This window comes from Podarcis bocagei (genome assembly GCF_964188305.1).
Source record: "Podarcis bocagei genome assembly, chromosome: 6".
Taxonomy (NCBI): domain Eukaryota; kingdom Metazoa; phylum Chordata; class Lepidosauria; order Squamata; family Lacertidae; genus Podarcis; species Podarcis bocagei.
In genome coordinates this window covers 80,002,170-80,015,412 of record NC_138130.1, presented here as the reverse complement: position 1 = coordinate 80,015,412, position 13,243 = coordinate 80,002,170, and the positions used below count along the sequence as shown (strand labels likewise).

Below are 13,243 nucleotides of genomic sequence, written 5' to 3'. Positions count from 1 at the left end.
AGGGAGCGCGAAATTGGTTTGGGAAAGTAAAGAGAGAGGGAGCTTAAAATTTTTAACTTGGCAGCGAGCCCCAATTAAATCCTGTGGTACTGTAAATCTGTCCTGTGATCGACGGGTGAAGAGCGACATATTAAATAAATAAATACTAGCAGTAAAACACTTCAGAGGCAGGGATGTAGCTAGCAAGGTCAGAAGAAGGAGGAAGCAGAATCATTTGAAAGAATTCAGTGTGGCAGCAACTGCACTTTGGAACTCCCTCCCTATTGATGCCAAGTGGGCACCTTCACTGTACACTTTTGGGTGCCCGCTAAAAGCATTTTTGTTCAGACAAGTCCACCCAGATGCTTAGGAAGTTGAGGTCATTTTAATCTGTTTTAGTTTTCTCGGATTTCATTGTTTTAGCTTGTAAAACGCTTTTGAGGTTTTTTGGGTTTTCCAATCAAACAGTGTATTAAATTTTACGAAATAAATTAAAAAAGTGCTTTGGGGGTTTGAGGAATAGTTTGCTGAGAAGGTCGATAATGTGCACTGGGGCTGGCTTAAGAGAGGTCCTTTTGCTAATTCTGCATCACAAACCTTTTGTTCAAGTCATACTTTGCAAGATAGAGAGAACAGGGAAGTGTTACACAGTGGTTCCTGTGAGCTTTTTGAGTACAGTAGTAGATTTCTTGAGAATCTCTAGGATTTACTGAAGACAGGAGTTAATTATCCAGTAGGTGGCAGTGACAGAGTCTGTGCTAGCTCTGCTACACCATTAAATAGATATTAGATGTATCTTGGTGCAGGGAAGAGTCAATGCAGGGAAAATGATTACATCTGCAATGCTCATCTATAAGGGCAACATGAATAGACTGAAGAAGTTGCATTTTCCTTCAGCTTGGTTGTTGGGGAACCAGATTATATCCTTGTTTCTGTTGTTGAACTCTGACTGGCTTGGGTGGGGGGAACATGTAAAAGGTAAAGGTACCCCTGACCGTTAGGTCCAGTTGCAGGCGACTCGGGTTGCGGTGCTCATTTTGCTCTGTAGGACAAGGGAGCCAGCGTTTGTCTGCTTCCAGGTCACATGGCCACATGACTAAGTCACTTCTGGCAAAACCAGAGCAACACATGGAAACGCCATTTACCTTCCTGCCAGAGTGGTACCTATTTATCTACTTGCACTCTGACGTGTTTTCGAACTGCTAGGTGGGCAGGAGCTGGGACCGAACAACGGGAGCTCACCCCTTCGCGGGGATTCAAATTGCCGACCTTCCAATCGGCAAGCCCTAGGCTCCGTGGTTTAGACCACAGTGCCACCCGCGTCCCTTTTGGGGGGAACATGTAGTAGGGGCTAAATGAAATCACCTGAAGTTACAACAACAATAATTTTGGCACAAGGAACACTAAGAGCGAAATGTCTGTTGTGATTTCAATTCTCTCTATCCCTTTCTTTGCAAAAGCCCTAAACAAATAGTTGACTTAGGAGTAATAGCTGAATCCTGATTGAGCCATGCTTGGGTTTCGTGCTACATGAATCTATGACAGGTACAATGCAGTTCACCTACATACAAGGTGGTTTGTTTGCGGCATTTGATTAAAAAACCATCAGAACCAATTTAGATTAAATCTAACAAACATTTCATGTGATGTCTGCCAAAGTGCCCAATTCTATGAAACAGTCAATTTTGTAGTAACTATTTTGTTAATGGCTTGGCACTAAAAATATTTAGCTTGAAGGAAAAAGGGGTTGTCGGGGACACTTGAAGCACAGAATTATTCAAGTCCTCATGAAAAATCAACATCATTTTAGGGTGAATTTAATCTAATATACACATGTCCGTGTGCAACCTCCCTTAATATATGCACTTTTGTTCTAGCTGTATTTTTCTGCACACTTTATCCCAGTATATGCTTTACTTAGCTGCAGAACTGCACTGCAAAATTCAGATAAGTGTGAATTTCAAACGATAGCTGTGTTTTGGTTCTCATATTGTTTCAGAACGTGTGGATTTGGTAGATCCACCTTTAAATGCGACCTGATTCAAATTTCTCCATCATCCCTAGGTGCAGGTCTTCCTGCATCCAGCCCAAAACAGTACTGCCAGCCTCTGCCTGTAAAGCTCTGCTAATCCCACACCACTAGCATGGGGTCCATATTTTGCCTGTGTGGGCCAGCAGAAGTGCAGTTGACGGACTGTCCCAAACTGAACTAGTCCCACCCTTGTCACCTGATGACATCAGGCCCAATTGCTAAGTCAGCTCTAGGCTAGTCTAACTGCAGGCTGTTACCTGCCCACCATGTTCCACCCCAGTGGTGGCTTAGCCCCTGAATGCATCCTACTGTTGCTTAATCGGGATTTGGATTCGTCTGCCAATCAGGAAGCACAGAATAAAGCATTACAACTGTCTATGTAACCTTGCCTTTCTATCATATATAATTTTCTGAGCATGTCTCTTCAGGTGGTTGTTAAATGATTCCTGTTTATTATTGATTCACTGTAACTCTTTTTAGCTTAAGCCCCTTTTCCTGTAAAGCAGTTAGATGAATAAAGTCCGTAATAAATACTGGCATATTTACAGAAACAAGGCAGTAAACGTAGCGTCTCTAAGCAATAACATAGCCCAGCTACTACTATGCGAACCTAGTTCAAAATTCTATATCCAGAAGACATCACAAGAAGAGTCCTGATGGAGTCAGACGTTAATTATGTTCCCCTAAAGCAGTGATGGCCAAACTTGGCCCTCCAGCTGTTTTGGGACTACAACTCCCATCATCCCTAGCTAACAGGACCAGTGGTCAGGGATTATGGGAACTGTTGTCCTAAAACATCTTGAGGGCTGAGTTTGGTCACTGCCCTAAAGAGTGACCAGATGCGTATGGGGAACCCACAAGCAATAGCCCTCTGCCACAGTTGTTCCGCAGTGACTACCATTCACTGCCATTCATTGCTTCTGCTGATGGAGTAATGGATGATAGTCAACTAAGATTTACTTTCAGTAACCCGATTAAAATTAATGGACCTAACTAGGCATGCTCATTAATTTCACTGGGTCTGTTCTGAGTAAAACTTAGTTGAATACTAGCTTGGGTTACTGCAACTCACTCTATGTGGGGCTGCCTTCGAAAAGTTATGAAAAATGTCGACTGGCACTAAAAGCTGCAGCCACATTGTTGACTGGGGTTGGTTATAGGGAGCATACGGCTTCCTTATTATGGCAGCTACCAGTCTGTTTCCAGGCAAAATTCAAAGTGCTGGTTATGACCTATAAAGCCCTACAAGGCTTAGGTCCAAGCTATCAGAAATACCATGTTCCCTCATATAAACCTGCCCAATTTCTCAGATCTTCGGGGCGGGGGGACTTATCTCAGTCCTGCCACCCTCAAAGGCACGCTTGGTAGGGACATGGAGAGAAGGCCTTCTCAGTGGCTGCTCCCAGATTTTGGAACTCCCTAGAGAAGTTAGACTGGCTCCCTGTTTACTGTCCTTCCACTGGCAGGCTCAGCATCAAAACACTGTTGGACAGCTGGTGTATGCTCTTAATGTAAACCCTTTTAGGGGGTAAAAATAAGGCCTTTCTGAACATTTAATTTGGGGGATGGGGACAGAATAGTTATTGGATACCAGAAGGAGCACGATACTACTGACTTGCAGTTCACGTGGACCAAGAATGAAAAGTGAAGCAATATCTCCTGTTGATAAACTCTCCTTATTTGTTCATCTTGTACAAGGGATATCCTGTTTGCAGCATACTCATTTATGTTTGGTATGCTGGCGATAAGCATCAAGGTCATCACTTAGCATGTCCTTTTGAACAAGGCTTTAAAAAATCTTCCGAAGGAGTTGCAGAGCTTTTAAGCCCCCACCATCCCACTCAAAATACAGGGACTGGGGGTGGGGAAGAAACTTGTTTTTGTAAGTGGTTAACAGAGATTTTAAGTATTCCGGCAGTGTGGTAGAATTTCTGATATAGGAAAATTAAGCTTGTTTATCCTAAACGCTGTACTTTTAATCACATATTGTAGCTCATGTAATATAGAATATGCAAAGTTTGATAACATAGAAACTAACTTGCTCATTGCATTATAAGCTCTCGTAGGCAACTTCATGTACACTGCAGTTACCTCTATATGTTAACTCCTGTTCATCTCCTTTTGTGATCTACTAGTCTTCTACTTGCAGAATCATCTTTAGCATTAAAAAGAATGCTCTAAAAGAGGATTAGACAAATCTGCAGAGGACTGGGCTATTAGTGGCTACTAACTGCAATGGTGGCTATATTCTGTTTTCATTGTCAGACTCAATGTGCCTCTGAATAACAGTTGCTGGAACTGCAGGTGAGCAGAGTGCCCTTGCAAACATGTCTCAGTCAGCCTTAGACAGCTCAGTTGGTTAGAGTGTGGCGCTGATAACGCCAAGGTTGCAGGTTTGATCCCTGTATGGGACAGCTGCATTGCTGGGGGGTTGGACTAGTTGATCCTTAGGGTCCCTTCCAATTCTATGATCCATCTTGCAGGCTTCCCACAGACATCTTGTCGGCCACTATGAGAACAAGGTGAGTGGACTAGATAGGCCATTCACCTGATCTACCTGGCTAGTCTAATGTTTCTATGTAATATTTTGCTTCATAGGCAAATAATAGTGCTCTATGCTAATCATATTTAGGAGACACTTCAGAGTCTAAAAATGAAAAAGGGGCCCGATTTAGTTTCAGCAAGGGGACCCAGTGATGGAGCTTCATACTCCGGCACCAGGGGAGGGGGCGGAAAGCAGTTGGGGGCAGGGCTAGTGCACATCCCGCAGGGGCGTGGCACGCTGCCTGTGGAGGCATGGTGCCCAGCACAGGCGGGGCGGGGGCAGCTGCGATGGCACCCACCAGGATCATGCTGCCGGGGGTGGTGCGCTCCCCCCACACTCCTCTTTCTCCGCCAGTGAGGGGACCCCTTCACCTAACCTACAGGGTTTTTTTGTTCATTTGTTTATGTACGTATGATGAGTATATTCCACTTATATAACAAAGTTCTCTGAGCATGTCCTATGAACCTAATGAAAATAAGTTCCAAAATCGCTCGCCATGGTGAGCTGGTGTCATTAGTCACTGGGTGAAGGGAGGAGCAGACTAGATCTGTCCAGAACTTCATGTAACAGAAGAGTGTTTAGCATAGCTACTGGCTGTATGTGTAAACAATGGAAATCACATTTTTGCCACTGCATAACTTGTTGACTGGTTCTTTGAGAATGTGATTCATGTGTATAACTTTTATATGGCGTCAGAGCAGCATGAAGTTAAATATTTAAACATCCATCTGGGCAGTATTTGAAAACATTAGCCCAACTTTACGTACTTAATTTTATAATTTCAAGATGTGAAAAAATTCAGTTAATTCTTTTTTGTAATTTTTAAACTCTCCATTGGGACAGATTGCTTATTAACTCCACCCTAAGGCTACAGATTGTGCAATATAATTGCCTCCATGATCTCACCTTCTGTCATTCTTTACTACTTAACTGCATAACTGGACTGAAAAGTAACTGACTGTACTTTTTAAAAAAAAAGTTTGAAAAAGCAGCTTAGTCAGTTTAGATATTTGCCCCTGCATATGTGTTCTGGGGTTTTGTTGTTAGCAAAACACACACCCTCAAATTGTGTACAGTGAAATAAATGTTGTCATGTGTGGGTAATGTAACCTAACTCCCAGTTGTCAGAAAATGTCAAATTTAAGAGAGTGCTTGAGCTAAGGCAGTTTGAAAATCACTCCCATCTAAAATATTGCTTTCTCTTCCTAGGTCAGAAAATATAAAATTATAGATGGGAGCTAAACACTGGAGGGTTCACTGCTTCTTATGCTAAGACTTTTCCTTATTCCTGGTTGGCAACTACTTTTCAACAGGGTCCATACTTGAACTGAGCAAGGACTGGAGGGCCAAAAACATTAGCACAGTCCCCCAACTCATGCACAAGGTGCATCACAGACAAACAACATTTTAATCCTTTCTTCCCCTAGAATTACTATCAGCAGGGGCTTTGATGGTACTCTCCTGTTACACATTACAGGAATCAGGAGCAGGAATTCAGACTGTGCTTCCCCATCATCACCATCTCTGCCTTATAGCATGAAATCATGTTGTCTTACCCGCCGATGCATTTTGCGCTCTTTCAGTTCCTTCTCTTTGGGATTGTTGCCAGCAATGACTGTGAAGACACCTTTATTACTGATGTGACCATCTCTATTTTGTTTCGTCTGAGAAATGCACGTTTTGTGCAGGCTCTCCAAAGCTGTCCTGCGCTTTGGTAGCTCTGTGAAAACATCTTCGTCCTCCTCCTCCTCTTGATCTTCTGACAAAGAAGCTTCTATGTTTGTCACCTCGCCAATCTGAATTTTGGAGTTAATCCTGTGCCGTGAAGATCTTAAACGTGAACATGTGCAAGCATTTGACCTGTGTTTTAATTGAATGGTTTCAGGAGCTCTGCCCAGTTTCTTGTCAGAGTTTGTTCTAGGAAGAAACTGGAAAGGGGGCTGGGCTGGATCGTCTGTGGCTTTGTAATTTGAGGAATATAATAATTCTCCATCCAGCTGGTTTTCCTCAGGCTCTCCATCAACATACAGCTGGCCAATAACTTTGGTAAGTTCCAAGGATGTTTCACTGTATGTCAAGTGAGACATAAATGAAGGTCTTGGAGCTGTTTCCAGAAAACGACAATGGATCTCCCCTTCTATTTCTTCTTTTATCTCCACTGAAGTCTCAAGTGGCTTGTCAGTTTTAGCAGGCCTAGAGTAAGACATCACCTCCTCCTGATCGAATGGCTGCACTTCCATTCCATCAAGTTTAATCCATCAGAGAAGGCCAAACTCCATTTCATTGCTAGACATCTTGTGAAACATTCCTTATGCAGTGAAGTCTTTCATTTATTTATTGGGAGCTACATTCTTTTAGTTACCTGGAGAAGCGCTGCGTGGACATTATCCAAGACATCTTTGTTCCTGAAATTCAAAATACTACATTAGAAATGTTACTGCATGTAAGCTCAATCTTAAGATTCAAACCTTCAGGCTTCTTGGTAGACTTTGACCTTGTCATTCGTCCCCCACCAAAAAAGAGAGAAAAGAAATGATAAACAAAGATACATGTATGCTGTGATTCTTCAGAAGAACAGAATATTGTTTAGAACACAGAATTTATATTCCTGAGAATCTTAGTCTCTTTTGGGCACTGCCCTATGAAGTGTTAGGCTGTATATACACCATACACATTTAAAGCACATGACTCCCCAAAGAATCCTGGGAACTGTAATTTGTTAAGGGTGGTGGGAATTGTAGGTCTGTAAAGGATAAACTACAGTTCTCATGATTCTTTGGGGAAGTCATGTGCTTTAAATGCATGGTAAGTATGTAGCCCTAGACGGATGGGTGGCTGAATAAAGATGGCGCTAGATAATGGTTGGCTGAAGATGAAACGTTTACAAGTTTCCCCTCCTCTTTTTACATGTGCAGCTACAGAGATGTCATGATTTGTTAAACCACAGTTTCCCTCTGATGTCAGAACCAAGAAACTGTGCATTATATACTTCTTACAAGCCAGTATTAGAAACCACAGTATTATCCTGGTTTATTGCAATCCGGGTTTGTAGGAAGTGAGTAAACCATAGTTTGCTAGACTGAGCTTACTGGGAAAACTGTCGCTGAATAAGCCAGGAAGTTTCTGTAGTCAGGCACATGAGAAGGGAAGGGTTTGCTGGAGGAGGGATTTCTTAAGCTCATTGCTTGTCCCTGCTGCACCAAACCATAGTTTGTTGGACTGGGACTAGCCACTATGCTGTAAATGGTGTTTGCAACAGAAAGCACAATATATGGCCAATTAAGTGTCTTTAAATACCCTCATACACTCCTCAGGAACCTGACCTAGGATGGTTGTTTCACAACCCACAAAGCATGCAATCTCATGTTTTCTTAACTAAGATAAGCTTAAAGCTTCATTGAAAAAAAGATCACAAAAAACTTGTTAAACCCAAAAAGCACAATGCAGTTATCATTGTCTATAAAAAGATAATATGGGGAAATGATTTTGGGTACAGACTTGTTTTCATTTTATTAAAATAATTCTTCCTTTGTAGCCATATTTAATTTAGGAAATATTTTTGACATAGCAAGTAGATCCTACAAAATCACAGATTTCTGCAACTGGATGATTACAGTGGTGCCTCGCAAGACGAAATTAATCCGTTCCGCGAGTCTCTTCGTCTTGCGGTTTTTTCGTCTTGCGAAGCACGGCTATTAGCGGCTACTAGCAGCTTAGCAGCTATTAACGGCTTAGCGGCTATTAACGGCTTAGCGGCTATTAGCGGCTTTAAGAAAAAGGAAACAAACTCGCAAGAACTCGCAAGACGTTAGGGAAATTCGTCTTGCGGAACGACTCAAAAAACGGAAAACTCTTTCGTCTTGCACGTTTTTCGTCTTGTGAGGCATTCGTCTTGCGAGGTACCACTGTATGTGGCTGCACAAAAATACACAGACATTTATAAGAGCACCTAATTCTGTACATTGAGAATGGCATAAATTGAGGAGTAGAGCCAGTGAAATGAGTTGGACTTAAATTGATCTACAGTGACTATGACTAAGTCAAATAAAACCCAAAGTATTTTTAACTTACCACTCATTTTCTTATTATTCATCTGGTGGTGTGTTTTTTTAAAGGAAAGCATATTTTTTGTTAATTATTGCTTTATGGTTTCTGTAAAGATAATTTTTCTGACAACAGAATCAATGTGTATTGATTACCTGGTACACTTCAGTTGTCGTTTTGCCCTTAAAAGTAAGTACACATCAAGGATTGTTATTTTTTACTTAACCTGCATGCTTGAAGCGAAAGTTAAACCTGGCAGAAGAAACTGCAAATTAACTTTTAACAAATAGAGCTTGCTAGTTCCCACTCATCATTTGATAGTTACTTTTGATTTCTTAAAAATGTTTTTATTGCCCCGCAGAGAAATAAACATGTAGAGAAAATAACCCACAAACCAAGGGACTAGAAATAATGCATCTGTTATGGATATAATTTTACCTGCTTTGTTCTGCAAGACAACCCCAAATTCAATTTTTTCCATGAGTGCAATAGTAGGATTCAGCAGCTGAAAGATCTTCCAAATGGTGAGGCAGAACAGAAAGGGGGTATGAACAGATCCTTAACAAAAGGCATTTCAGATTGCTTGCTATACAGGAACTCTGTCAACAGAAGTATGTGTGAAAATCCCTGAGGCTAGAAACAGCCTTCTGCAAGCACTGGCCAAGTTATTCTGAGAAAGAAGACAGAAAAGAAGGGGGAAAGGGATGGGAAGCAAGCATGCTTGAAAGGAACAAAAAATCACTTCTAAAAATATAATTGTGACCTGATTCTTCATACTGTCAGGCCATTGCACGACTCCTTTTATCACTTGAAGCACCTGGAGTCAGTTTTCACACTGAATGCATCATTAATGTGTTTCTGTCAGGTTTTGGACGAATGGCTCGGAAATTTCTTTTCATGCAGCACTTTTTACATCTACTCGAACCAGATAAGAAACTAATGCGGTGGAGGGGGGGGGGAGAAGACCCTTTCCCTCACAAACAAATAAAAATGGGAGCTGTGGACATGTTTTTGGTATTGTTTTTGTGGTGCTGACATCATCCAAGAAGCTGTGGATGGAAAAAGCATGCCGCCAGAATTGATTGTGGATATGATCGATAGATTATACCCTTGAAATTGCACAGGCCTTGAAACTAGATCGTAGCGGCCTATAATTAATTAGGAGTGGATGCTGCTGGAAAATCTGCTGATTGGAAGGAGCACCTTTAAATATTTCAGGGGGTCCATTGCTGATCCCTGGAGTCTCCTGGTTCTGCTGCTTCCCCCCTCTAAGCATATTAAAAAGATGTGAGAAGTGACTGGTTCAGCTAGAATTCTAGAGACCTATGAAGCTGCCTTATACCAAGTCAAACCAGCAATCCATCTATCTCAGTGCTGTCAGCACTGACTGGCAGCAGCTCTCCAGCCTGGTTTCCCAGTCCTACCTGGAGATGTCAGGAATTGAACCCGGATCTTTTGTATGCAAAGCAGTTACCCAACCACTCAACCCTTCCCCAATTCTCCGCTTGGCTTGCCCTCTCCCTCTGGGTGGCAGTGGAGTTTGGGATCAGATAGAAAGAGGGCAAGTGGCTGGGTAGTGGTGAGGTGGAGTGTGGGCCCATAAATATCTCCGGGTGCAGGCATTTTGCTCAGTGGTTCCCCCAAATCTAGAGCCAACACGAGACTTGGCTTTGCCTTTGCACAACAAAAGTCTTCACCCACATAAGACAAAATTTTCCATGTACTTGCTCTTGTCCCCATTTTGTGTGCAATGAAAAAGGTAACATACAGTGGTACCTCGGGTTAAGTACTTACCGTATTTTTTGCACCATAACACTCACTTTTTTCCTCCTAGAAAGTAAGGGGAAATGTCTGTGCGTGTTATGGAGCGAATGCCTACGGATGGCGGGGGGGGGGGGATCTGCTGTAGTCGTGAGCAGAGGTTCCATGGTCCCCCTTCCTTCCCTCCTCCGTGGCTCGTTTTGAAATAGCAAAGCGGGAGAAGAGCTGCTGAGTGGGGAGGTGAGAGAGACAGAGAGCCTGCTTCTTTAAAGGAGCAAAGCGGGAGAGGAGAGGAGCCGCTTACACGAGTTGCCACCGCGCCACCAGAGCACAATTTCTGTTCTCATCCTGAAGCAAAGTTCTTAACCTGAGGTACTATTTCTGGGTTAGCAGAGTCTCTAACCTGAAGCGTATGTAACCTGAAGCGTGTGTAACCCGAGGTACCACTGTAGTTGTAAAAAAACCCCAACAACAACCGTCAGTTAAAGTAATAATTAGACCTGTCCCTTTTATGTTCTCTTCCGTATTTGGTGATGTCACCCCCCCCCCAGGTATTGGCTCTGTGCCTGGAGAGAAGGTGGTTTTCCTGTCACACACAGGTGGCCTGGCTTGCTCCTTTCGCACTGACTGCGAATGGAAGGTAATACTGCAAGGTTATGAGCAGAGTTCAATGGAGAGCCACAATAAGCTGCCTCTGGGCCATCAGTTCACTTCCTACCTTTACATATTCTTTAAATCCCTTTGCCAGAATAAATATGGGGCTCTTAAAGTCTTTCATTCTAGCCTCCTTTGTAGTTTCCCCTCCAAGCTGTTGTCTTTCCTCTCTGCACCATATTTTGGTTAGTTTTAGGCAAGGCTCACAACCAACGCCTTGTTGGTCTGGGTTGCTGGGTACAAGCTGTGTGATGTCCACCTTCAGGTCTTTAATCAGCAAACTTTTCACAGGTGAAAGCCTGCTCTGCACCAAACAACATCTGGCTTAGACCGAATGTGACAATTACAGATTTATCAGCCTTTGAGGCATATTTCATAATTAATGTCAATGAAGTGCAATACAGGAAAGAGAAATGCCCATCAGCCTAACGTCTTCAGTATTTTTCTCTCCCTTGACAGCGCCTTTAGTAACAGTTTCCAAGTGTGCCTTATCATACTGTTAAGAAAGATGATGTTTCTCATCCTTTTTGATGAAGCTACACTGCGCGCTGCATTCACAGAAGGGATATTCCATATAGCTGACAAGTCATTAATCCAGTGTTGACAGCGAAGCAGGGCAAATTTAATTTATTCCTTGGAGATTTGAGAGTGACTAATCTCAGGTGCTGACCCCAAGTGACAAGTGGCAAGAATCCAGTGGCAGTTTTCAATCTGTTAGCAAATACACACACACACACACACACACACACACACACACACACACATATTTTAAAAATCAATAACTGTATTTGGTTCTGAATTTGACTGGGACAGATGTGTATATTCTGTATTTGGCTAGGATATATTCAGGCTGCTCTGACCACTTCTGATAGCCTGGATAGCACTCAGCACCTCTGAGCATGTACACAAAGTTGCACACCATCGCTTGGCCCACATGTGACCTAAAAGCAGGAACATGGAGTTGGTGTAAAGCAGCTGTGAAAAGGCAAATTCTGTGTTAGGGATCATTATGAAAAGGATTAGGGAAATAACCACAGCCAATAATATCAGGGGTGACTGACCCATGGCTCGCAAGCCATTTTTGGTCCCTCAAAGGTTTTGGTTTTTGGTGGCCCCTAAAGACCTCTCTAGAGACACGGGTGGTGCTGTGGGTTAAACCACAGAGCCTAGAACTTGCCTATCAGAAGGTCGGAGGTTCGAATCCCCGCTACGGGGTGAGCTCCCGTTGCTCGGTCCCTGCTCCTGCCAATCTAGCAGTTCGAAAGCATGTCAAAGTGCAAGTATATATTTATACCGCTCTGGCGGGAAGGTAAATAGTGTTTTCGTGCGCTGCTCTGGTTCGCCAGAAGCGGCTTTGTCATGCTGGCCACCTGACCTGGAAGCTGTATGCCGGCTCCCCCGGCCAATAAAGTGAGATGAGCGCCGCAACCCCAGAGTCGGTCACACTGGACCTAATGGTCAGGGGTCCTTTTACCTTTTTAAAGACCTCTCTAGATTCTATGGAAGATGTGTACTAAGTTCTAGGAGCATAACACTGTAAACACTGTAAGCACCTGAAGATGATATGGGTTCCCACAGACCATATACGTGGACTATTCTTTGGATGTAGGCACCATTCCCATCTTCCATTCAAATGGTGGAAGAGCAGCAGAAACAGTAGAAACATCATCTTCTTTCTGTCCATGATCCACATATGTAGTGAGCAGATTCTGAAGGTGTGAGCAGGGCTATTGGTTATCAAGGACCTACTTTGTCCTATTTGCTTCTTTTGCTACTTAGACTTATCCTGATGTTTGGTGTTTCTGTCTCCAGCAACAACGTTAAGAAGCCTGGCTTAGAGGCTTTGACCAATCTCTGGACTGCAGTGCCTCTAAGCAGGATAACTAAGCAATTCTTTGTTTACCTATGGGACCGCCTCTCCTGGTATGTCCCACAGAGGACCTTACGGTCTTCAAACGAAAACACTTTGGAGGTCCTGGGCTAGGCTGGCCTCAACCAGAGCCAGGGCTTTTTCGGCTGTGGCTCCAATCTGGTGGAACACTCTGTCACAAGAGACTAGGGCCCTGCGGGACTTGACATCTTTCCGCAGGGCCTGCAAGACAGAGCTGTTCCACCAGGCCTTTGGCCAAGGCACAGCCTGACCCCCTCCTTTGTCAATCCTCACAGGACTCTAGCCCAATGGTTGCCATTAATCTGATTTGAATTGATTTTATAATGAAATGGTTTTA

At 43.2% G+C, this 13,243-nt stretch overlaps 1 protein-coding gene across 1 annotated transcript in view; it reads right to left on the bottom strand.

The window, feature by feature from the left end:
• Nucleotides 1-13,243, bottom strand: part of STARD13 (StAR related lipid transfer domain containing 13) — a 234,524-nt gene that overhangs the window by 202,809 nt on the left and 18,472 nt on the right. The window contains exon 2 of the mRNA XM_081197878.1: nt 6,113-6,961. Within this exon, the coding sequence (XP_081054004.1) occupies nt 6,113-6,796 (684 nt within the window). The 5' untranslated portion in view covers nt 6,797-6,961. The remainder of the gene's footprint in view (nt 1-6,112; nt 6,962-13,243) is intronic.